This window comes from Emydura macquarii, unplaced genomic scaffold (assembly GCF_026122565.2).
Source record: "Emydura macquarii macquarii isolate MOO-44397 ecotype Brisbane River unplaced genomic scaffold, CSIRO-AGI_Emac_v2 contig_1483, whole genome shotgun sequence".
In the NCBI taxonomy this organism is placed as follows: domain Eukaryota; kingdom Metazoa; phylum Chordata; order Testudines; family Chelidae; genus Emydura; species Emydura macquarii.
In genome coordinates, this window is record NW_027131620.1 from 16,201,219 (window position 1) to 16,228,074 (window position 26,856).

The 26,856-nt window shown below is 43.6% G+C and overlaps 2 protein-coding genes across 14 annotated transcripts in view; one reads left to right on the top strand and one right to left on the bottom strand.

Moving 5' to 3' along the window:
• Nucleotides 1-7,112, top strand: part of ZMYND8 (zinc finger MYND-type containing 8) — a 113,117-nt gene extending 106,005 nt beyond the window's left edge. For 7 of the 8 annotated variants that reach the window (XM_067554321.1, XM_067554322.1, XM_067554317.1 and 4 more), the window contains 4 exons: nt 240-479; nt 653-810; nt 2,140-2,229; nt 5,618-7,112. In XM_067554321.1, coding sequence (XP_067410422.1) covers nt 240-479; nt 653-810; nt 2,140-2,229; nt 5,618-5,719 — 590 coding nt within the window. In that variant the 3' untranslated portion in view covers nt 5,720-7,112. The remainder of the gene's footprint in view (nt 1-239; nt 480-652; nt 811-2,139; nt 2,230-5,617) is intronic. The other variant, XM_067554319.1, reaches the window with a different exon arrangement.
• A 117-nt stretch (nt 7,113-7,229) lies between these two features.
• Nucleotides 7,230-26,856, bottom strand: part of EYA2 (EYA transcriptional coactivator and phosphatase 2) — a 153,889-nt gene continuing 134,262 nt past the window's right edge. For 5 of the 6 annotated variants that reach the window (XM_067554326.1, XM_067554330.1, XM_067554325.1 and 2 more), the window contains one exon: nt 23,450-24,770. In XM_067554326.1, the coding sequence (XP_067410427.1) occupies nt 24,690-24,770 (81 nt within the window). In that variant the 3' untranslated portion in view covers nt 23,450-24,689. Of the gene's footprint in view, nt 7,348-23,449; nt 24,771-26,856 lie in introns of those variants that run through there. The other variant, XM_067554329.1, reaches the window with a different exon arrangement.

Sequence of the window (26,856 nt, forward strand, 5' to 3'; positions counted from 1 at the left end):
GCTAACTGTAATAGAAATAATAATAGAGGGTAAAAATGATGGTCCCAAGATGAAAAGTGGCAATGGAAGACACTTTCCAGTGATGAATAGGTACAGATGGGAATGGCCCAGCTGAGATATGCAGTGAAAATATACTTTTTATTTGCAATTTCAGATTGCTTTTTAACTTTTTGAGTCTGGTAATTTGCACCTTTCCTACAGGAGAAATACAGACTCATCTTTCTTTGTATCTCAACTAGAATTGACAATGGCAGAGATGCGGCAGAGTCTAGAGCAGGAGCGTGATCGTTTGATTGCTGAAGTAAAGAAGCAGCTGGAGTTGGAGAAGCAGCAAGCTGTGGATGAAACCAAGAAGAAGCAGTGGTGTGCCAACTGCAAGAAAGAGGCCATCTTCTACTGCTGCTGGAACACCAGCTACTGTGACTATCCCTGCCAGCAAGCTCACTGGCCTGAGCATATGAAATCCTGCACACAGTCAGGTAATCTGCCTCCTGGAAGCCTACCTTAACAGCTGCTCTGAGTGAAGAAATACACGGCAGGTGGAATTGTTATCCATTTGTGTGCACAGATTTGCCAGTGGGGAGAGGTGATGTGGATTGCTACACATTGCCAATGACTATACTGTAAATAACTTTTTTTTTTTAAATTTTAGCTACTGCAACACAACAAGAAACAGATACTGAAATTAGCCCAGAAACATTAAATAAATCGTCTCAGCCCAGCTCCAGTGCGCAGCCTCCATCCACAGAAACAGCCAGCACCCCAAAGGAAAAGGAAAGTGCAGCCGATAAAAACAAAGACTGTGTTACAGTGAGTATCACTGCAGTCACTTCAGCCTAAGAATGTGTCTGATTTCTCTTAAACCTGAGCCTAAGGCATCTTTGGGACAGTCGGTAATTTTTGGCCCCTTGTACGTTTCTAGAGAGTCATTTTGAGAATGAGGTAGGAAATTGTATTTTTTCCTCCATCCTGGCAAAACTATTCCATTTGGAGGGAGAGAAGCAGGATGTTCTCCAAGATCACTCTTCCCTTCCACTCATCCCCAGTAAGACCTTATGTTGACTTGACATATCCTTCCAGCCAAAGGGGACTGGACCTGTCTCTCTCCAGGGCCCATCAGTGTTGCTTCTGGTCTGGATCTTTCAAATACAATACAAATTGCTTTCTGGGCTGAGTAGTACTGACTGCAGCACTCCCAGACACTGCTGGATCTACAGTTAAGAGAGCAGCATGCAAGCATGAAATCCTCCTTGCCATCTACTCTGACTGTGTTCCCCAGGCAAGGGTGAGCAGATACTCTGATGCAAAGGGCCCCATCACTGCATATACAAGATAAATGTCTGTAGTAAGGATTCCGTTTTATAGGCAGGGTTTGACTATTTCAACAATAATGCTCTTCTTCCCTGCCAAGATTTATTAAAGCAACAATTTTATTGGGGGCTGGCCCCTCGCAATATTTCCCCCCCACCCATTTCCCCACCTCTGTGTAAGCCTCATTGACAATGTTTGAAAATGTTGAAAATAGAAAATATAATGTAAAGTATTGTGATTCCAGCATGATGTCTCATTAAGCTAGTCCTCTAGAATGGGAAGCATGGTGCACTAGAGAACCTGTGTTCATTTCTGGCATCACTGGTAACATCTGCAATTAGATCTCCAGGCTTGATGTGGTTTCTAAGGGAGTAACTTGGGATGGAACCATAATTGAGGAAAGGAAGAGGCAGTGTCTGTTTCACTTGAATGAACTTGTGAAACTGTGGTGAACTATATTGAGCTTCACTGGCTCAGTTGATGTCCTTATGCATTGTTTGTGTCGATACAAACTTCTTTATCATGTGGTGTTATTGGGGGAAAGGGGAAAAGGCAATTATCTAAGTCTTCTGCCATGGAATGCTCTTTTTTTAAAATTTAGAATTGCTTTCACATAGTTGTTCTACCTGAAACATCATGCTGTGTACATTGATCATGTTCATAGTTTGAATTTTGTTTTATTAACAAAAGTAACCTGTGAATTCATTAAGATGCAAATTTTTAACACACATCCAACATAAATTTCATATTATAATAGTTATAATAAATTAGGTGGAATTTATGTAAAAGCTGAGACTTTTACTGAGGTTACCTGTGCTGTCTCTGCAGATAGCAACAGGTGTGACAAGCAACCAACCTATAAAACTGGTCCAGGTACCACAGACCACCACCTATATTCCAACTACTCAACCCACAATTGTAAGTACATCATCATCATTTAAAGTCTGCAGTAGAACTGTTCCTGGCATTAAAATAGCTCAATATTTTTGGGGGTTGTTTCCTGTCTGTTGTTCTATCAGGATATGAATTCACTGGTATCAAGTCTCAATTTGCAGTGCAAAATGCCTTATTTTGCCGTGCAACATTCCATCTTTGTCATGCCTTCCATTTTCATCATTTGGTTACTACAAGGAACTTGGAAAAGCCACTGGGCATATAGCTAAGGCACTGAGGACAGTCAGCCCGTCATCTACATTAGAATGCTAAAGTTGTTTACCCTTGTATTGGTCAAATAATCATAATCACATCATGATAAATATAGCATTTATTTTATATAGCATCTTTTCCTGTGGTATCCTTAAGAGCTTTATATAATGCTGTATTACAAAGTTCTAGCCTGATATTGCAGTAACTATGAAGGCAGATGGAGCAACTAATTGGCATTCATCAGTATTGTGTCTCAGATGTGGCTTTGGACATCAGAACTTGTGTTACTGAGAGAGGGAATGATGACTATTCTTTTTTCCACTCAAAAAGTGCCAAGGGCACTTCAATTTTCTTCCTGTGCAATCAGCAGAGATGAGAAAGAATTGAGCTTCATTTAATTTGTAAAGCTCTCTAACTCCTTTAATTCAATGTAACACTCCCTAATGTTGCACTTGGATGTCAATGTAGAATCTGAATTAAAGTTACTCATACCAACAGGGGAAAATGCTAGTGTTTCATTGACACTTAGCATCATATATTCCCCATTTTTGGGTGATGAGTTTGACAGTCAAAGTAACACAGCCAGTATTCATGGAGCTGACATAGATCATTTTCATACTGTGATCTTAATGGTTGCTTTGTTATAGAAGTTACTTGTGTTTTTTTGTACAGTGTTGCATAACCATTGTGTCCCATCCATTAATTCTGTCATTCTGAGGATATTTTTGCTGGACGTCATGACTTTTTAAAAAAATAACAAACCCTTCCCAACAGCTGTTTCATTAATTGAATCACAATTCAGAGTACTCAGCACCTCTCACAAAAGCACTTAACGTCATTGCAAGATTGTTGGCCCTATACCCTAACAGACTCCCAGCACCAATGAGAAGCCATTATAACTGTTCTGAAATCAGACTGCATGCATCAAAGTTAATTTCTTTGAGAAAAATGTCAGTGCTTCTGTATCCTAAATTGGCCTCTTTGAGCATTCAGGAAATGGTGATAACTTCCACAACTGATCTACTGAATATGGAATGTGTATGTGAGTTGAGTAAAAAGTAATCTGAAAACCCTAAAAGGTTTTAGGCGCTTGCCTGTGCATGCACATACTTGCATCTGCTCTGCACAGCTGCAAACAACGTGTGTGTGCTAATAAAATACATGCACATACTCTTTAAATAGTATAATGCATGAGCATGCACAAATGTGTAATTTTATGGAGCAAGGTAGAGGCTTGGCTGAAAATTCACCTCTCCAAGGAAACAACTGCAACATATTTGAGAAGTCTAGCACATACCACACCTTGCTCAGTAAAACAGGGATTAAAAGTTAGGACTATTCCCATCTGAACACGTTTTTAAAAGATCCAGATAGCAAATTTAAATTCCTTACTTTTACTACTAATAGAGACTTTTCTAGTGGCTTTCTCAGCTTGGTCTATACTTATAAGTTAGGTCAACATAACTACATCTATCAGGGGTGTGAAGGAGTCCACACCCTGCAACATGCCATTCTAACCCCCCAGTGCAGCTATGTCAGTGGAAGAATGCTTCCATCAACATGGCTAACTTCATTCAGGGATGTGACGTTCCTAAGCTGACTGAAAAACTCCTTCCATCATTACGACCTGTGTCTATGTTACAGGCTTATGACAGCATTGCTATGCCGACATAGCTATGCTGGCATAGTCTCTGTAGCATGGACACAGCCTCAGTCTCTTATTCTCTAACCACCAATTTCTGTTTCCCACTTGATAGTCCCTACTCTGAACAGCTTCCAATAAACCTCCTTTGCACATCTAAAGTTATCCTGATGATTAAATGGCAATAGTCTTACGTTTACTTAGCAAACGTATTCCATGTTTGGTTTTTGATTCTTCTTGGAATCAAAACAGTGAAAAATGTGGAAGTCATAAATCTTTCCATTCATGCAGAAGTGTTGCAACTTCTGCAAAGAGTAGAATTTGTCACAAGAGAGAGTAAATATTCCAGCTTTTGCAGTTCATCTAGCAAGAAGAATAGCAACATTTGATTAATACCACCAAGTCATCAGATAAAACACTGTATAAAACACTGTGGAAAAAGTGCTTCAAAGAATTGTGCATATCTTCTTCCGTCCTCTCTTTGGGGTTTTATGCCCATGTCAGAGGGACTTGTGCATTCCTTTCAGTTCCCCAAAAAGCCTTTGCTCCTTGTTTTTTTCACTTTAAAGCCTTGTGAACAGAAACTGATGCCGCTGTTTGATCACCAGTTGGGCTTCAGGAGAAGTGTGTCAGAACATACTTCACAGATTGCTCAGTATAGCAGCTTCCAAACTGACTTACATTTCTGGAGGAAGTACAGAGATTTGATTCCCAGGTCTGCCAGAGATTTGTTGTGACCTTGAGCAAGTCACTTAACCTTTTTGTGCCTGTCTGTCTACCTATAGGATAAAATACCTACCAAATAGGATGTCACAAGTCATAATTTGCTAATATGTGTAAAGCACTGAGACCTTCAGTTGGAAGCCACAACAGAAGTGCAAAGTTTTAGTCTAAACTAGTGTTCTTACTAAGAGTGGCAAAAAGCGATTTCCAATAATACTAGGGTTTTTTTTTTATTAATTGATCTGTGCAAAGTAAGCTTTCAGTATTATATACACTGTTTATATTCAAACAAATATTTTTCATTCTCACCTATGTTTAAGCACACAGGGGGGGAATCCTTTCCAGGGAGATCAGTATTAATGTAACTGTAAAACCCTAAATGCACTTGTAAACTTCTGTGTTTTGTATTCCAGTTTGATTAGTCACAAATATGTTTTCCAGGTAACAAAGGATTTTAATGGTCCCCTCCTATATTAGTTTTGGAGAAGGTACCACTGGATGGGCTAACTACTGAGAACTGAATTCTTCAAGAATAGGCAGAGTACTTACAGGGATACGTGGTTCCTATGTGTACTGTATCTGTTTATAGAATAATAACGGACTGTAGGAAAGGTGAAGAGATGTTACACTCTGCCTTTTGTTGGGGCAAAAATGTGGTAAGAAAGGTGATAAATTTTGAATAAAAGAGATCCTACTTCTAGTTTTTCACTGGAAAATAATGGGCTCTATTTCTCTAGTGGTGTGAATGTGACCTTTAATATAACAATATGTGTTTTGCTTGATTTTAATCCACAGACCATTCCTGTAGTGGTAAGTCCTTCTGCTGGGACAGTGGCAATGAGAACTGGAGTTCAATATGTTCAGACCACAATGCCAGTCCAAGTACGAAGAGTCTAACTACTAACAAGAAGTCCAGGCGACTGTTGGAATAAATAACTCATAAAAATCTGTCTAATAGAAATGTGAAAATAAACACAGTTCTTTGGATTAACCTCAAAGGTTCAGACTCTAGCTTTGTATATGTGTACAAAGCATTAACTACACTACATTAATGTAAAGCATTAGCACTGGCTTTAAAAAGCTGAGGACAGGTAAGATCCATGTTAAATCTATGCTTCTGTTGTAAATAATGTACAATTTGTGGATGTCATTAAAAGTTAGAGTACCATCTCCTTTTTATATTTGTATTGACTTTAACTTATAAAGAGTGTTTGAAGTTGGTAAAGGAAGGATTAAAACAGCCTTATCACGAACGAACATTGAAAATTGGTCTTAAGAAACTGCAGTTGCACATAAAATCACCTACTCTTTAGTAATCAAGAGAGAATCTGATCTTAATTTGCATTTTGGAATGAAAACAGTTGTGCACTTTGAAACTCAATTAAAATTTCCTTTTGTGCAACTAAAGTTGAAAATGTACTTTTTTTAAATTCATTTTATTAGGCAAATAATGAAATTTCCAATCTGTGGACCTGAAGTACATACAGAAAGAGGGTATTTGCGAGGGGTTTTTTGTTTTTGTTTTTTACAGTGACCAGACTGTTAAAAATGATATTGTTTACAGGAAACCAGCTTAAATTTCATTCAGCCTAACAGCAGAAAAGTAGAAAGAATAATACCAACTAGTTGGTAACATGATTTCTGAGCAATAGTATCAGATGTGGAAAAAGTGGATTTTTTTTTCTATGCTTCATCATAGTTCAGTTTTTTTAAAAATCCTCTCTAAAGAACTTTGAAATGCTTTTCAAATGGAACAAGAACTTGATCTGGAGAAGACTATGTATCAGGAAACATGGGCAAAGGACTTGATGCTGGGCTAGAGCATGTATTATTTATATGATGGAATTTATGTTTTTATGTAAGCATGAAACAGTACAGTATGAGAGAAAGTAACCCATGAAAATTCTGTCTGTTACACTTATACTGTAGTATCATTTTGTATGTTGTGTAAAACGAAAGCATTGAACAAAGCAAAGGTGATGTATGTATATGAGAAAATTAATTGTATTATATCATTCCAATACATTTTGTTGTACATTTTAGTCATGTTGATTTCTCCCATTGTTTATAAAAGGATGCGGTTTGTACAGTCTCCAGCTAGTTACCCACATTAGAGAAAAAAAAAGTATTAGAAGAAAAAACTCGAGAACAGAATATTCGTGAATTGCAGTTGTGTCAAAAAATAGCCTAGCTGGCCTTATTTGTGAAGCATAATTGCTTTTAGCATATGGAAGTATTTTTTCACATTTTCTTTGTATAAAATTTGTATTAAACTTAAATATCTTTTTGATTATTGTGTTTCTTTGTGACTGAGACAGACGACACTCTATGCTTTGGGTTTCCCCAGTTTTTCAGGAATCGTCACAATTTTTTATTAAACTGTTTTAGAAAAATGGTTTGTATTCCTAGATCTCCAGTTTCCTTTTATCTAGATGAATGTTTATATCTGCACAGTCTCCAGATCATGAAAAATTTCTTCATGCAAGATCTTCAGAGTGAGAGGTTTGGGGGCTTGACTCCAAGTCCTGCCCAGAATGAGAAAAAATAAAGCTGTTAGCAACTTGTCCAGTGAACAAGAGGCCACTATGCATAAAATGTGCAGTCCTCTATTTAAAATGAAGGTGTGTATCTCAGGGAGGCTACAGGCCTCAGCATTCATTGTTCTAATAGCTGGTCACTTGGATCAGGGCTAACGCTTAGATGCTGCTATTTGTTGTCTCCACAAACTGTACCTATTTGTTTAAAAATTAGGGTGGCCGTATGTTATGTTGTAGAACTCATGAGGGGAGCTGCATTTTGGCAACCCAGCTTTACAGACTTAATGCACTCACTAATTGTCATATCCCAAAATCTGTTAAAAGAGCTGTAGTGAAAATGAATATAATTAATAAGAACAGTGTTAGCAACTCACGATTTTATTGTGAGTCTCTCAATATTGGGTGTCTGTTTAAAGCAGCAGTTCCTGGAGTTATTACACAAGAATATAAGCTTTTTTATATATATATATATAAGTTTCTATTCAAAGAAAAGCTTAAAAATATGAATGCTGAATGCTCAAAAACCAGAAGGCAAATATCAAAACTCCCCAAATTATTATTTTTAAAATGTCATTATTTGAAGCCAATCCCATGTTTTATGGCTTCTCTCATGATTTTTAATTGCTTGAGATTGATAATACTGTAAAGTTAATTCCAGAAAGAGGAATGTGTTGGCAGGTCAAAGTATATTCTAGGCTCCCCCATAGTTTTAACTTAACCTACTAACATTTTAAAACCACAAACTTTCTTAGCTTCAGTGAGATTTTAGCTCACGGTAATATGAGGTAGAAACATACCTTTTTTCCTAGTGAAGAGTAGATTTGATTTTTAACTGTTACTGAAGAAAGACATTATGTTGCCACCCTGTGCTAATGTGTGAAAAGAGAAAGTTGAGCCAGTCTACACTGCAAAGCTTTGTTGGCATAGATATGGCTGTCAGGGCTATGAAAAAAAATCCCACATGCCCTAGCTGACATAGCTATGCCAGCAAAACCCTCACTGTAGACACAACTGTGCTGGCAGAAGTGTGTCAGCAGAGCTAATACTATTTGGGGACATGGTTACTGTACTGCCAGAAAAACCTCTGTTCGTATAGGCTACATCTACTCTAGGGGGCTCTGCAAGGATAGCTGTACCAGTAAAGCATTTGTAGTATAGACAAGGCCACAAATGTGAGTTAACACTCTCATGCATTCTTCACTACGGATGTGCTAATGTTGCAGTCTAGATGCTCTGAGGTCCCATCATAGCCTTCAATCCTGCCATGATCCTCCTGTGGGATACTGGGCTTTAACATATATGATGCAATTTTCTAATATAGACCTAACACCATAGTTGATGGATCAGTGCAGTTTGTATAACTTCAGTTCTTTGAGTGCTTGCTCATGTCCATTCCATTGTAGGTGTGTGTGTGCCTTCATGCATGGTTACCAGAACTTTTTTCCCTTTAGCAGTACCCGTAGGGCCGGCTTCGATACAGGTGATCCTGGAGTACTTGTTGCAACTAAAATTCCAGGGGCTAGCCGTGGCCTCCCTGAAGGTCCAGCTAGCTGCTATATCGGTGTTCCACCAGCCTTTGGAGGGGAGATCAGTTTTCTCTCACCCTATGACAGTTAGGTTCCTGAAAGGGGTGAGAGGCTCTATCTGCAGGTCTGTGACCCAGTGTTTCCCTGGGATCTCAACCTGGTCCTCTTGCGGCTCACAGAGCCCCTCTTTGAGCCCATGGCTACATGCCCTTTACTGCTGTTGTTATGGAAGGTGGCATTCCTGGTAGCCATTACCTTGGCAAGGAGGGTCTCCAAGATTAGGGCACTGTTGTCGGAGCCTCCTTATTGTGTTCTATAAAGACATCAGTTGCGGCCACTGCTGGCCTTCCTGCCTAAGGTGGTTTCCCAATTTCATTATAATGAAGGTATTTTTCTCCCCGTGTTTTTTCCCAAACTGCATGGTTCGGAGAAGGAGCAGAGGTGGCACATGCTAGATGTTAGACAGGCGTTAGCATTCTACATCAAGTGCACGAGACTGTTTCGGAGATCTACGCAACTCTTTGTCATGGTGGCTGATCGGATGAAAGGCTTACCTGTTTCCGCCCAGCACATCTCATTGTGGATAACTTTCTGCATCAAGTTCTGCTATGAGCAAGCAAAGGTGCCACTTCCAGGGATAATCACAGCCCTCTCAACCAGAGCTCAAGCTTCGTCTTACAGCCTTCCTAGCAAGAGTGCCTGTGCAAGACATCTGCAGGGCTGCCACTTGGTCATCCGTTCACACCTTCACATCCCATTACACCATCGTCCAGCAAGCGTGGGACGACGCAGCCTTTGGCAGAGTAGTGCTGCAGACAGCTCATCCATAACTCCGGCCTACCTCCAAGGTATTGTTGGAGTCACCTACAGTGGAATGGACATGAGCAAGCACTCGAAGAAGAAAAGATGGTTACTTACCTTGTAACTGTTGTTCTTCAAGATGTGTTGCTCATGTCCATTCCACGACCCACCCCCTGTCCCCGCTGCCAGAGTTGGTGGCAAGAAGGAACAGGGGATGTAGGGCTAGCAGTGCCTCATATACCATGGCATGTGTGCGGGGCTCCAGGGGGTGCTGAAGCTGGCCCTACAGGTACTGCTAAAGAGAAAAAAGTTCCGGTAACCATGCATAAAGATACGCACACCCCTACAATGGAATGGACATGAGCAACACATCTCGAAGAACAACAGTTACAAGGTAAATAACCATCTTTTTCATGTTTACTGTCAATAACTTATTATTCTACATGTCTCCTGATTACCTAACTTAGAATAAAAGCTCTGTTCTTCTTCGAGTAGTGTCCCTGTGGGTGCTCCACTGTGTTTCTGCACCCCTGCGCTGCTGATTAGAGAACTTTGATAGCAGTCCATCCTGTCCATGCACGTGCTGCTCCCCGCCTGCCACCAGCATACGCAGGCATTCCCTCCTCACTTACTTCTCAGCTACTCCTGGTTAGAAATGGAGCTCAGAACTGTCCATTCACAGATCATTAACTGCTGTTAGTTTTATTTTAGCTTCCCTTGAAGCTCTTTTCCTTTGTTACTTCATTTGTTTTTTGTTGGCTGTGCCAAAATAAAAAAGGAAAGAAGAAAGGTTTTGCCCCAGGGAAGCTACATCATTATGGACATTGACACCAGCACTGATTGACCATATGGCCAGGTCCGCATCTCCAACTCACATTGGTGCAAGACTCTCAGTAACAACGTTCACCACTGGTACCAATGTTATCTGCTCCACCGAATTTCCAATAGGCGATGGATCTCATGGTATCCAACACACGGGACTCACTCCTATTCTGAACTAGGGCCCCGAGTTCTCCCAGAGCTTTAGAGTTGCTGATATATCCCTGTCGTGCACCATCTTTCTCATTGTTGGAGTTGGAAAGTGAGCCAGAGAATTTGGGTTCCCACTGCTCTTCTTATCCATATGGGACCTAATCTCATTATGGGCACCAGGCATATCATCCCCTGACCCTCAGCTTCCATGGTTTGGCCAACCATTGTACCAGCCACCAGCCCCTTACCTTCAAAAGCCATGCTGGGACCCTTGGCAGGCTGAGGCAGCAAGCTTCCCTGGCCCCTAGTATGGCATACCAATAGGCAGGGAGGCACCCTCCTTCATCTGTGGCTTTGAAGACTTTGTAACCCCCTGAACAGCTGGGAGAGGAAGTTGGTGCAGGCAGAGGAAGACACTCCTTAAGCTCATTTTTCATCATCCTCACCAGACAAGGCAGTGATGCCCCCCTCCGCCATCCATAGCTGATGATTTTATATCATTCCACGACCTAGCTCAGAGGGTGGCAGAAGCCTTGCAAATACAGTTGCAGGAAGTGATTGAACCTCACCACAAATTGGACATTTTACACTCTTCGGCTCCTGCCAGAGTGGCCCTCCTGGTTAATGAGACTCTACCAAAGTCTTATGGCAGACCCCTGTATCCATCCCACCAACATGCAAGTGAGCAGAAAAGGACACAGAATTTCTATTTTCCACCCGCCTCCCAAGTCCATCATTATGGATGTGGTTAATTCTAGGAGCTGCCAGCACCAACCTAAATCCACCCCCTATGACTGAGACGGGAAACATCTGGACCTGTTCGGCAGAAAGGCATATTCATCAGCCACCCTCCAGTAGCAAATTACCAAGCCTTGCTGGCAAAACACAACTACCACAATTATTTAAAACTCAGTCCCTTTACTGAACAGTTCCCAGACTTCCATAAAGACCAATTCAAAGTCATTATAAACAAGGTCCAGCTGGTGGCTAGAACATCTGTTCAGTCCACTGGAAACAGCAGACAGTGGCACGTTCGATTTCCAGAGCCTTTATGAGACAGGCTTCATGGCTGCATTCGTCTGGCTTCCCTAAAGTGGTCCAAACCCCCATCAAGGACCTTCCTTTTGAAAGGACAAAGTAATTCGCCGAGAAGACCAAAGCGTCTTTTCACACATAGAAGGATTCATAGGCGACTCTTGGATCCCTAGGGATATACAGGCCACCAGCCTAAAAGAGAAAATACAGCACTCAGCCACCATTTTAAGCCCCGATCATCACAATGCATGTCTCAGTACTCATCACAAAGAGCTTATGAGCCGCAGAGGAAGAAACAGAGGTTCCCTAGGCAAAAGCAATTGGGACCCCAACCAACTGCATCTCAGCCTTCCACCTCGAAGCATCAGTTTTGATGGGGTGGTCAAGGCACGGTAAAACACTCTCCTTGCAACCTCACGCTGGAAGATCTCGCCCGTCTTTTCGGAGTCCACAGTACCTCATTCCACAGCACGTGGGAACGGATAACCTTCAATAAGTGGGTACTGGAGATTATCCACAATGGATATGCCATTTTTCTTTTCTCCCCCTTCAAACACCCTTCCTGATTCCTCTTCAGGGACCCGTCTCACAAAAGTCTACTACATCAAGAGGTAAACTGTCTTCTCAGTGTAGGAGATATAGAACCTGTGCCCATACATGTTACAGGCAAATGCTTCTACTCTTACTACTTCCTGATACCAAAGAAAAAAGGACGTTGAAGACCCATACTGGACCACAGAGCACTCAACAGATATGTTGAAGCACAGAAATTCAAGATGGTCACCCTATCAACAATCATTCCAGCATTAGAGAGAAGAGATTGGTTCTCTGCCTGACCTTCAAGATGCATACTTCTACATTTCAACATATCGAGCTACAGATTCACGCTGCACCAGGATCACTACCAGTACAGAGTACTCCCTTTTGGTTTCTCATTAGCCCTCAGGGTATTCTCCAAGATACTTTCAGTAGTGGTGGCCTACTTATGCTCTCAAGCCATCATGATTTATCCTTACCCAGACAATTGCCTTCTCAGGGCACAGTCCTTTGCAGAGTCCCAATGAGTAACTCATGCCACACAGGACCTGTTTCTGAATCTGGGCCTACTGATCAATGAACAAAAATCAACCTTACCACTGGTACAGAGGCTAGAATTTATAGGAGCAAACCTCGACTCCACTGAGGCAAAAGTGCTCCTACCACATCACAGATTTCTCAGTCTCTCCTCGTTGACAGAGAATACAGTTCAGCCCACAAATTTCAGCCAGACATTGCCTCCAGCTTCTGGGGAACATGGTCTTATCAGTTATTGCTCATGCCAGGTTACACGAGATATCTCCAAGCATAGTTCAGTTCAGTTTACAGGTCGAACAGAGACAATATAAACAAATGTCTATCCATATCCACCAGGGTCAAGGGATTCTTGGACTGGTGGAAGGACCCAGCAAATGTCCGTACAGGAATCCCGTTTACTCAGTCTTCCCCATCTTCATTCCTGACCACTGATGCATCCCTCATAGGATGGGATGCCCATCTCAATGGTCTCACAACACTGGGCAAATGGTCCCCCAACAGCGACTTGCTTTCACATCAACCTACTCGAGCTCAGAACAGTCAAACACGTGCTCACTTCTTCCTGCTGATCAAACACATGCACACATGGGTCATGACAGACAACATGGCCTGCATGTATTACATAAACCAACAGAGAGGTGCCATGTCTCATTCCCGGTGCATAGAGGCACTAAACTATGGAACAGGTGCATCTCCCACCACATGCTAATTATCAACAGCGTACCTACTGGGACTACACAATACGACAGCTGACAGTCTCAGCCACAAATTCCTACACATCTATGAATGAGAGATAGAGTCAGTAATACTACACAACGTATTCAAACAATGGGGAATACCAGTAATAAACCTGTTAGCTACTTATCAGAACAAGAAATGTCCACAGTACTGCTCACCAGCAGAGATTGCACAACACTCCATAGGAGATACCCTCCTCCTTCCTTGGGACAAGGACCTTCTTTACACCTTTCCCCCATTCCCTCTATTACTTAAGGTCCAATTGAAAATGAGAGAAAGCAAATATCATACTGCTCCCACCTGGCCCAGACAGATGTACCCTTACCTGTCAGAGCTGGCATTATGTCCACTGATTCTCCTGATCACTCCTTACCTCCTGTCACAGAACAAGAGATGCCAATTTGTGGATTCTGCACCTCAAAGCATGCTTCCAGCATGTAGAGATACCTTGCTCTGAGGAAGTACAGGAGGTGCTGTTACACTGTAGAAAGGAAACTACTCATCGTACCTATCTTCAGAAATGGAAGAGGTTCCAGATCTGGTGCCAGATTGCCTACTGCAGCCACCCTAACAGTTGTTTTAGACTACCTGTTGGCTTTAAAGAAGTCTGGACTCTATTAGCTCGCTGAAGGTTCATCTGGCAGCAATTACAACCTTCCAGCAGCAGGTAGAAGGAGACTCCATCTTCTCCCACCCGACCACAAAGAGATTTCTTAAGGGCACAGCAAACATCTTCACACAACCCAGGCTCACCATTCCCCAGTGGGATCTCAACCTAATGCTAAAAGGACTGACTACCCCACCATTTGAACCCATAGCCATTTGTTCACTAACTCACATTTCCATGAAGACAGCGTTCCTCATCACCATTACCTCTGCCAGAATGATTAGGGGAGCTAGCGGCTTTGATGGCACATCCCCCTTTTACTTCCTGGACAAGGCCATCCACATCCAAAGTTCATTTCCTCTGCATTTCATATGAATCAGCTTATTCACCTCCCAGTCTTTTTTCCCAAATCTCATGAGGAAAAACAGGTAAGCCATCCTCCATACCCTCGATGGGAGAAGAGCCTTGGCCTTCAATTTGGACAGGACAAGGGCTTTCATGAAATCCATAAGACCTTTCCTATCTGTTGCATAGGTCAAAAGGCACAGTGATCTCAGCTCAGAGACTCTCTAAATCTTCTAAAGCTGTATTAATTTACCAATTGCATAAGGTAGCTCCCCCATCTTCAATATGCATGCATTCTACGAGGTCAGTCTCCTTGTCCGTCGTCTTCTCCAAGGATATCCTTCTGTCAGAAATCTGCAGAACTACCACCTGGGCATCTGCACATACCTTTCCAGAACACTACACCATCCTGGGGTATTTGGATGTGGATGCCAAATTTGGTGCCGCAGCAGTATCATCTGTATAAGATTTGACACCGAAGTCCTGGCCACCAGTGCTGGGTACTGCTTGGGAGCACCCACAGGGACGCTGCTCGAAGAAGAGGAAGTTACTCACCTTATGCAGTAACATTTTCTACAAGATGTGTCCCCTTGTCGGTGCTTCACAACCTGCCCTTCCTCCCCTCTACTTTAGAGTTCTAGTAGTTGACTATGTAATAGAGAAGGAATTGAGACAGGAATGCCCATGCACAAGGGCTAGCCCCATGGCAGACGGGAGCAGCACGTATACAGGCAGGATGGACTGCTGCCAAAGTTCTCCAATCAGCAGCATGAGGGCACAGACACACCTACAGTGGACCATCCATAGGGACATACATCTTGAAGAACCATCATTCCTACAGAAGGTGAGTCATTTCCTCTTACCTCCTATTTGTCATGATATAATGTAAATTGCTAGTAGACACCTTTGCCTCTAGCTATGGGCTGCACCCACTTTCCTTATGATGAGGGGGTGATAAATTTGAGTTGGCTGGAATGACAAATATTGTCAGCATAGCAGTAGAGCACAGTAAGAGCCTGAGGAGTCTTTAACATTCTTAAAGCAGCAATAACAGAGTGCACGTTACACAAAGAATTCAAATTAAAACTGCTAGCGAAGTGTATTGCACTGGGGGCAGAAGAGACTATGACTTTAATGTTATGGGATAATATATATAGAGTTCTTCCCTTCTCAGAACTCCATCAGAAGCAGGGATGCTGACAGTAAATGAAGAAGAATGGGGCAAAATTGAGGACTATATCTGAAGAGAAACTGTGATGGCTTTGAATTGTACTTAACAGGAATAGCCTTGAGAAACAAGATTTGGAAAAACAAAAAACCCACTCCACACTACTCTTTGGTTTTACCATTCCAAACTAAGGATCACTGAGCTGCTTCACTAGGTGCTCATTATGTAGCCAGGGTAAGAGGTGGTACAAGAACCTAGGTTCATATGTAGAGAAGAGAGCCCAGCAGTGGAGAAAAAGATGCTGAGGTGTGATGCACTGCTAAAGCTGCAATCTTTGACAATTGTAAAACCAAGGTGCTGAAAATTTCTCATTAAAAGCTATATGGAATGTTCCCCAACACTGGGAATTGTAGCTCCAGTGACCTGGCCAACGTAGTTAGCTACTTAAATTCCCCAGTAATTTCTACTTGGATGTAGTGGACGGTAAAACTGCTGGTGAGCTTTACTCCAGAAGTGGCTGCATTTCAGTACCTAGCATGTGTGGTTTGTAGTCACTCAAGAAACCTCAACAGCTCTCCCAGGGGGAGAAGTATCTCCCACGCCAGGTAAAGTAAAACAAGGTGTCTGACAGCACAAGCAGTCAACCACAATTTGTGTCTCCAGTATTTCGTTTCCTGTCGCTTTTCAGGCACAGCTGCAGTGGTCTTTGTGCACTTCTGAGCACAGAATGAGCATGCTTTATACAGGTGGGTAGACTACCCCTTATTGCAAGTGACACAGAGGCCGCCAGGTGGCTTCAGGTAGGCTCCATATACCCTAGCAGTACTAAACTACTAGCAACAGAGAATGAGATCCAGACCAGAGGTAGCTTCTGGCGGTGCGCGGAGGTACCTAAACTGAAGCAGAAAAGGGGGCGGGGCTTGACAATCATCCTCAGTGTACTACTACCTTCACTTACGGGTTACTTTTTCCGCTATTTGACCCAGATCCGCGGCCAGCACAGCCCTTCCTAAGGCGAACCTTCCTCCCCAGCAGCTGGCATCCCCCCAGAGCATGACTCACAACGCCCCCAGTCACGTCAGCCACCGGCACTGGCAGCACTCCGTCCCCTCTGCCGGCGGCTGCTTCCCTCCACTTGGCCCGACCCCACCCAACCACCCCCTGCGGCAGGCAGCTATGCAGTTGCAGCGCAGCAACTGGCCCATCTGACCGGCGGCCCCCTGGCTCCGCGCGCCCAACGGAAAGGGCGCGCGCGGCGAGTGTGCCGCGCAGCCCCGCCCCTCGGGGGTCGCTCAATTCGTGGCGGTTACACACACACACACACACACACCAGGTCCAGGTGAGGCCGGAAGAAGCCCGAGGCGAGCGAGCCCCGCGTCACTTCTTCCCCGCCCTCCCGCCTGCGAACACCGGGCGCCCCTCCGAGCCCAGGTCAGCCCCCGCTGAATCCCTTAGGGAGGCACCGCCCCATAACCTCCCCTCAGGGTAGCCCTTATGCCGGGGAGGGGGTCGCTGTTATCTACACAGTGGTACCCGAGCGTCCCCTCTCCCCCTAGAGCCGAACCAGGCCTTTCAGCCACAAGCTGCAGCAGGACGCTTTGTCCCTCCAGGACAAAAAAAAAAAAGGCCTCGCCCCCGCCAGGCTGGCCCGAGAGACCCACGAGCGGCTGAGAGCGAGGCGGCCACCCCAGCGCCGGCAGAGGGACAGGCCTCGATTTAAAGAGCGCCCGTGCCCGGGCAGCCAGCCTCGAGACAACGAACCTAATGAGCGAGCGGAGCGGGCCGGGCCTGTCCTCAAGCCACCCAGCCTTGCCTCTCTTTCCCAGCCGGCCTTTCCCAGACCCATGCGGGACTGGCTCCCCTGCGGCTGCGCTCCCAAAGCGGCGAGGCCGGGGTGGAGCCGCTCCCCGCCCATTTGTTCTTCCCGGCGCCTCCCTTCCTCCCACACAGGGCCCAGCCCACCCCACCCAGACTCCTTTATGGACCGTGGTTAGAGACTGGGCGCAGCTGTGAGGTATAAAAGCTGACTGGGAGGTTGCCATGGTGCAAGGTGTAGATGGTCTGGGCCCCATGACGGCTCCGAGGCCCACCCCCTCTTGTTCCGTTAGTCTCTCTCTGGCCAGCAGCACTGAGCACTCCCTGTAGCTGCCCCGCAGCACCAAGCGCTAAACTAGTTTCTCATGAGAGCGAACTGAAGCTGGCCCTGAGCTGGGAGTGGGCTCGGTGTTTCCCTGCAGCGTGGGGATCCGGGGAGAGGGCGGGTAGGGAATGGGACCCTCTCTGCCCGCTGTTTAGTCGCCCGGCTACCTGACCCGACCCGGCTATCGGGTATGTGCAGTGTGTGTGTGTGTCACAGGGCAGAGCGAATGATGAGATTTTGCTGCCATCATGTGGCTAAATATGGGAATTGAACTATTGTGGAGTAATTGCAAAAAGAAAAAAATGTCAGATGGAAGGCAACATTCTAACACTAGAGTAAACCGTGTGCAATTTTTTTTTTGCAAAGTATGAGTAAGGAGCAATTTTGTGTCTCAAAACTCCTCTGAATTAGGTATAGATTATTCACATGCTGGTGATAGGCTAGGGTTTGGTTTCACAAAAGCAAAAGGCGAGATGGTGCAGATTCAGATTCCATTTTGACTGAATGGCTAGCAAGTTGAGGAATGAGAGCTAAAAAAATATATTTCTGTTTTGGTACATCTCAGCCAAATGTTACATAATTTAAGCACAATTGTGTGGCACTGTATGATACACAAATACCTTGCTTGCAGTCTAAAAGATGCAGTTAAGTGATGAAGATGTACGGGGAAACCCTGAGGATGTCAATTTAGGAAAACTAGCTGTTGTGTCCCTTTGCCTTTAATATGATATTAGGGATAAGGGAGCATTTGAGTGTTTGTGAGGCTCACAGAAGAAGTGGGTCTTTAAAAGGGATTTGAATAAGGAGGTTGTGGGCTTCTGTGTTGGGTTAGGAAGTAATTCTGTGTATAAGCAGCAGGGAAGGAGATACAAAAAATGGAAGTGGGGGAAAAAACCCCAAAGGTAATGTACAGGATGGGGTCACTAGTTGAGCAAAGTGGACAAGAAACATAAGAGAACATAAGAACAACCATATTGGGTCAGACCAATGATCCATCTAGCCCAGTATCCTGTCTTCTGACAGTGGCTAATGTCAGGTGCTTCAGAGAGAATGACTAGAACAGGTAATCATCAAGTGATCCATCCCGTTGGCCATTCCTGCCTCTGGCAAACAGCAATCCCTGCCTAACAGCCATTGATGGACCTATTCTCCATGAACTTATCTAGTTCTTTTTTTAACCCTGTTTTAGTCTTGGCCTTCACAACATCCTCTGGCAAGGAGTTTCACAGGTTGACTGCATGTTGTGTGAAAAAATACTTCCTTTTGTTCATTTTAAACCTGCTGTTTATTAATTTCATTGGGTGACCCCTGGTTTTTGTGTTATGAGAAGGAGTAAATACCACTTCCTTACTTACTTTCTCTAAGAAGGGGGATACTGTGAGAAACTGAGATGTAAGCCATGGTGGAGCTTGTAGGGCCTTGAAGCTAAGTCTGAAAAGTTTAAACTTGACAGAGTGGGCAAAAGGAAGAGCTGGGGTTAATATTAGAAGAGGAGTGACAATGGCTGTTTTGTACTGAATTACATTGTAGCCAAAAGCAGTGTTTGCAAGGAGCAGATCAGGAACCAGGCATTTCTGTTTATGGTTCCCTCCTCCAGCCAATAGAAAAACTACCTGAAACCTGGCTCTTGAAGACTGCATAGCCTCCAGTCTGGCCAGGGGCCATGCTGAGCTGAGAATCCACCTGCAGCTCTAGCACTTTTAGCTACATTTTTATCATTCATAATTTTGAAGACAAGATGGAACTTTACATTAGTGATAGTTTGGCCAGTTACTGATGTGTCCCCCAACTCCTTCCTTCTAATGAGTCCAACTGGCACGCACTCCGTTGTTGGGGGTAAAACAAATGTGCTCACAGCTGCACCACTCTTGCTTATTTTCCAAAGAAAATATTAATAAATCTTCAAGTGGAAAAAGTGAAAATAGACCAGGTCTGGTTCTTTTTTACATTCATTTACACAAAATGCCCTAACATACACAATACTTGCTATAAAACTTAGCAGCTACGTCTTTAAAAACTATTATTATTACTTATGTTTAGAGTCATGGCATGCTGGTGGTAGAGAAGGAATCTCCTATGTCATTCATTTAACTTAGTGAAAGCCCTTGCACAATTATTGTAATGAATCTTTTTCATGATGTCTTGTGACTGTTGAATACCTGAGGTGAAGACCTGGGCCCTATTGAAGTTAGTGGGAGTTTTGCCACTGAGTTCAAGGATGAAACTCTGGTTCTACTGGAGTCTGTGGCATGTGGACATAAGAACAATTAAGTAAAGAAAGTCCTAGCAGACAGAAAGGAGATGGTGATGAGTGAGGCATAAATTATCTGACAGACAGAAAGGAAGGAAAGCACTAATAAAATAATACTTTAACACTCATACAGCAGAGCCGGAAGAATTGCTCCAGTCCTAGTAATCTGCCTCTTAGGATGACAAGCTGTAACATATCTGTCTGTCAAAAGTAATTTATTTCATTTTAATTACAGTGTTTCCCAAGTCTGCTGCAGCCCTACAGCACCTGTGCTGCTCTGGTAGGCAACAGATTCAGCAACACACCTGCAATAAATCAGCATTTACACCCTTCATCCCACCCAAACTCTGTAACAGATGAATGATTGCCCTTAATTGCAGTAGCACAATAATACAAGTTTGAACTGGATCACAGAATTTTCTTCCCAAGAATTCTGAGAAATGTAATGAGGCCAGAAGTAAGGGACCCGCCACTCTGCATCACCCATACTCACCATTTGCTGACAAACACTTATTTCTATGTTAAAAATGCTTACAGTCGTGATTCCCCCCAAACCCAACAGTAATGGTGTTGTAGCATGTTGGTCAATACCTCTAGAACACTGTAGTATATTCTTATAAAGCCTGCTTCCAAATTAAAATAAGCCTGATAATAATGATCAGACACTATCTCAATTTGTGGGTAAAAAAGTATTCAGCAAGAACTTTTTTCATGTTTAAAAATGTATTTTGATACTTGTGCAAATACCTTGGCTCCTGAGTCAAGAAGGAGTGACTTTTTTGAGGCATAAATCATAGCCCATTGAAGTCCATGGGAATCTCTCCATCGACTTCAGTGAGCAGTGGGTCAGGCCCTTGGTGCATATATGCTTATTTGAATGAAGCAAATTGACAGCTTATAGAGCTATTACTGCTTTTTCTAAAACAGCTCTGTTTTGTAGCATGTGTTATTTCAATCAACTATAAATGGCGCTACTGCCCCTCTCCAGTAACTCTGATAGGTTTAAATACTTATAGATTCCTGTGGCTTCTTTGAATTTAAAAAAAAGATTGCTCATTTCGTGCCTTCTGGGAGAGAGTCTCTCAGTGCTGCTGTTTTGCTGCAGTGGGAATGATTAAAAGTCTTTGGGAGCTCCCATGACATAAGTGAACTGAGGTGGGGGGTTAATTTAGTAATTACCTAGCCCACAAGCTAAGCTTATGTTTTAAGGCCCAGTTAAATAAATGGCATAAATAAACGTATAACCCTGATGTTAATGGCATTTACTTTTCCTACTTACTTCAGCAGTCAATTTGGCCCTATAGGCTTCATTTAGTGACTGGCACTTGAGAAGGGCTCTCTGTTCAAGAAATTTTGAACTTTGAAGGAGAAAGTAATTTTCAAGCTTGTGCTGTGGTGTGAAGGTCACTATGAAAATTATTATTTAACCAACAATTGATTGGAGGGGAGGGGCGGTAAGACACAAATTCTTCTAAATACAGTGTTACACAGTAAAAGGAACACAGCCTCTGCCTAAATAATGGAACAAATGGTTTCTTTGAAAATGCAAGCCAGTGACTAAACAAGTCAGAGCTTAGTGCACATTGTTTTTCTTTATGTTTGGAAAGGTATTTTGCTCTGAAGTGTTGACAATTCAGTGACAACAGCGATTGCTATACTCTGCAGCTCTGACAGTCCCATTCAAGTCTCAAGAGGACAGAATATAATCTACCATATAGGATAGATAATATTTTTCACTCTCTCGTTTTTACTTGAGGATAAAAAAGGCTGTGAGATCGGTTCAGAAGGAGGACTGCTGACCTTGTGTAAGTGGAAGAGGCTCTGGTTAGTAACAGTCCCATATTAGTAGTAATGTCATCAGTATGTCTGTTGTTAGGCAAGGTTTAGTTTGCTCACCAGGGCTCAGAGGTGGCCTATACTACAATTGATTCAAGGAACTTTGTCACCTTATGGCTGCCCTGACCTGGTTGCTTGTATAGTTTAGAAAGAGCCTTAGGCTGCACCAGTGTTTGAACATATTTTTAAATATAGCTACAAACAGTAGTCTGGACTGTGCCTGTGGGGTGGGTATGCCCAACTGCTAATCCAGGACTGATGCTTATTTGCAGAACCAGATTTTCCTGCATTCCCTCTGACAGAGAAGGCTGATGCCCCTCATTTTAGTGAGGGGGACACCTGTCACTCTGTGCTTAAAAGCTGGTGGAATGCCAGGTCTGAGGCACAACATTTCTCTTGCTGGCATATGTCACTCAGTGTTACTGAGGCATAAGAGAGATGGACACAGCCAGCTAGGAGATCAATGAATGAATATGCAGAGATCATATGAAGCAATGCACAAGGGGAAAAAAAGGGTGTGTGTGTACTAACATGAGAGAGAACAAGTCCTAGAACGCTGTTGGGATGGGAGTTAGGGGGTGATGGAGGGTGGGGGAGAAGGAAAGCCACAAGCACATGAGCAAGCCTGAGAACATGTGAGCATGTTCAGAAAGTACAATCTCTAAACTCATTTCAGAAAGAATGAGCTATTGGGTAAAATGAGCTGCCTTTTGGAGCTTTTACTCACACTTGTATTTATCTCATGGGGGGTCTCTGTCTGTCAGTCAGATTTTCACACTGTCCCCAATTTCTCTGGTTTTCCATGCTAGTTTTGTGGACAAATTTAATGTTTGTGGCAGCCAAACATAGTGCGGAAAGACTTTGTTGTGTCTCACACTCTCTCTTTCAGTAGGCCATGGGGCTAGTGACTCCTCTGCTGAAGAGCCACACTTTGTTTTGTGTTGTGCCTAGACCCAAAACAGGTTTTTTTCCTCCTGCCTGCTGTAGGCAAGTATGGATAACATACTTTGCAGATGCTGCATGGCTGATACTTTCGAGCCAGATGCTGAGATTAAATTATTCTTTGGTCAGTTCTCCACACTCACCCTGCAGAAAACTCCCTCGCTCAGAGCTAGCAGTCGATCTTTATTTCTTGAAGCAGATGTTTGGAGATTGTCATCCAAGACTGTATTGGTGTATCGGTTGTATCTTTAAAACCTATTTAGCATCACACCTGTATGCAATCAGTAAATATGCCACAATGGTAATGAGGCCAATGCATTGTGTTACACTGTCTCTCTTCTGGGGAAATGGCTATTTAATCATCTCCCATACATCCTTCCTCTGCTGTGAAATGTACACATTTCTCCCATCTGGCATTGGGTAGGCAAGTGACAAACTGACTTCTGATGCTCTACTAAACTTTGTTTTATTGTTACTATCTTCTCCCAACCAACATCCTATTTGTCTGTTTTGTATACTGTGTCGGCCTCTCTGGAGCTGGGACGGTTTTACTTGTCACATGTCTGTACAGTGCCTGGCTCCATGAGGTCCTGATCCTTGACTGCGGTTTCAAGGATCTATTGTAATACAAATAAATAATAATAAAATCTATATAGTGAGTTAGAGATTTATTCAAGCCCAGGGAGCCAAACTGTTTGACACTGAGGGTTGCCAAGGCAGCTCAGCAGGAGCTCCAAGGCTGAATGTAATTTGCAAATGCATATATTTACATAAATATTTTTGTCAAAAATAAACGTGCCGAGCTGTAATATTTGCTTGCACTTTATATTCCCTTGATAGACAAACAGAAGTTGTTTGTTGGCCAGGTTATCTGGCACTTAACATATTCAGGTGATGGTCTTTGCTCCTCACCCTGCCATTACTGGGATCTCCCACAGATTGTAATCTGCATTTTGGCATCTCTGAATTCTAACTTCTCTTGGTCCATCTCTAGCTCAGAGGGGAAGCAGGAATTCTACACCTGTTGCTAGGTCCAACAATGCATGTAGAGAAGAGAAGGCAGGTGTCCTACTCTCCCAAAATGTAAACGTAGTTTTATTTAATGCCTTTCATTCATCACAAGCTACTTCTCCCCCACCCCCACCCGCCAAAAACAAGATGGCAGCATAAGGCACCATTTAGACACATGCACAGTCCACATATCATCTAGATCAGGTTTAAAAAACATAGCTATAATTCTTACCGACAGTCCCAAATGTCCTCAATACTAATGTACACAATATGATTGTCCCCAGAATTTATCGTGGAGAAAAGAACTATTAAATTAGAATTGTAGGATCCCCCTGCCCTCCCATCCCCTTCCCAAAAAAGAAGATAAAAACACAGGTACAGAGCTTAATACCAGAGTAATGAGATTAATTCATAAATTAAAAAAATACAAAACTCCCAACTATTTCATTCTTTTTTTGAGAAAGTCCCACATGATGTAATGTAGAGTCCCGTGAGCATGCCCAAAATTTTATGCTGTGTCCTTTCCCCCCTTTCAAAGCAAGAAAACTGACAAGTAGACCCAGAACTTTTAGTCTTCTGTGTGCTTCAAAGTCATTCACATGGCAATAAAATAGTCAGAGTCCAATTTCAGCTCTAAGAATCCATTTTAGCCATAAAACTGCAAGATCCCCACTGGGTGATTTGAAGGTTTTCCCTCCATTCAATGGAAGAACGATGCGATACATTGCTTTCCTGATGCAGATTCTTAAAGGCTTCCATTCAATGGGCTCCCCTTGAAGAAAGACTGTAATTGTTGTAGGATCAGTTATATAAAATATCAAAGAATAGGTTGAGCTGATGTCTCTCTGAGTGAAGCTAGCCCAGTGCTGAAACGTTTGGGTTTGCTACAAGTACTCAAGTTCCAGGGCGTGCCTAAGAGCCTCCAGGTCAGCATGACAGGAGATTCTCCAGAATGGCATGTTGTGCTGGAATGAAACCAAAATATATTTTTTAAACACGAGAATCAAAAGATCTTTCATAGTTGGCACCCTGAGCAATGGGACCTTTACTCCCTTAGCCATCACCTCACGATATTGCTATAGACATGAAGGATCATCTTAGAAATTAAAAGAGGGGATTTGGTGTCCCCTCTGCAGAAAACAGTGCAAAGTGCTGGAAACTGCAGGACCTTCCTGAGTTTGTGAGGCACTTTCACATACTGTCCTGCTTCAGAGGAAACAAATGGGGCAGCGTAAGTTTATGGATGCCTGCAAAGATTTTGTATTATACACTAAAAAGTTTACTTCCCATTTTCCCACTGAGTTTAGTGTGAATGTTTCTAGAATAATAATGCTCTTTGAAAAAAAATCTTGATGCTACTTCCTGATGCTTAAAAGCCATAGCAATAGGTGCCTTAGCACCTGACCGACAAGTCCTATGAGATTCTCCATGCAGTTCTGCAATCCGTTCCTATAACACATGCTCCACGCCACTAAAACCACCTTTGTGTTGCTACCATTACATAGACTAGCAAGTTATACAATAAAATGTTTACATAATCAAAAGCAAGAACCATAAAGCAGTTGGTTTTATAACAATTACAGTTCCCTCAACAGGAAAGACATACCCCACAGCAATCCGTAGGCACATAGGAATTGCCATAATGGATCAAGCCAGTGGTCCATCTAGCCCAGTACCAGCTGTCTCAGAGGAAGATGCAAGAAACCCTGCAGCATGGTTTATGCCGATGAAGTGCTCCTAGTAGCCCATGAGACCTGGCATGGATGGAGACTTTCCAAGCCATGTATTCAGCAGCTTCCTCCACCCAGTCAACTGTGTTAAGAGCTCTGGCCTAATGGTTGGGGACAAGTGCCAGGTTGGATTCTTCCCACTCATGCTCTGTGCCATCCAATGGGGGTGCGGGTCCACTGTTTTATCTTGATGTGTACTTATCTGCCACCAATCCCTCCCAGCTAGAGAACTGCATCGATTTGGAGACCAAAGGGTGTGACCAGCTATGGAGGTGGACAGGGTTGCCCTAGTGCCTTTCCCTTTGAAGAAGGGTGGTGGTGATTAACTAGCTAGTCTTGTCTTGCTCTGGCACTGGTTCAACACCAAAGCCTGTCCCCAGGGACACTGGCCAGCCTCCAGAAGAAGAACCTGGAGGTTTTTTGGACATGGTTGCACTGGGTCTCTGCAGGTGTACTGAGGTGACCCTGGGAGAGAGCAGACAGGGTCTAGTCTGTGTTTGCAGCCAGATCCACATATTCTGCCTTCAGGCCCCGGAGAGACTCCTTTATAGTGCTCATAGTCCAGCATGGAGTGTGCTAGCACATGCTTTCCTCCACCACCTCTGAGAGCACCGAAATGACCAGCAACTCTTCTATCTCCACCTGAGAAGTCTCTTCTGAGACCTCTCTGAGCTGCTAGTCTACATCCAGGTCCTCCTCAGAAACTGGAAACTACTCTCAGCTGCCAGGTCTGCAGCAGCCACCAAAGGGAAATATTTCTTAACAGAATCCCTGCTACACAATCCACGCCTTTATGTGCAGTCGATGTAGTTCCACTTGGTGCACCAGAGGGCGGTCCTGGCTGGTGCCACCAGAAACTGAGACCTTTTGTACTACAGTTGGAAGAACTGGGAGGAATCTGCAGTGCTTGGCCAGCGTATGGGTTGCCCACTCTGCATGTCTCCCATAGTGTGCTCCAGAAGGTAAAGGCAGCCTTGCCGCCAGTTTCTCCCACTTTTCTCAAGTGGATCCTGCAGGAGGGTGCTCCCTGCCCACCCCTCACACCTGGATATTTGGAGCTCATCATTGGGTCCTGCCCTGCGAACCTCTCCAGCCATCCCAAACACACCACCTGAGTTGGCTGAATGATTTTCAGCTGGTCTGTCTCCAAACCACACCCAGAAAACATCTGTACACACTTGTATTTCATACTATCCACTTTCTTACCCTCACATTCTGCCCCAACTCCAAGTGGTGGGACTCCTGCCATCTGCAGAGGATGGGAGGCCTGGTGGGCCCATCTGTATCCCACTCTAGTTCCACGGCCTGCTGGTGGCTCCTT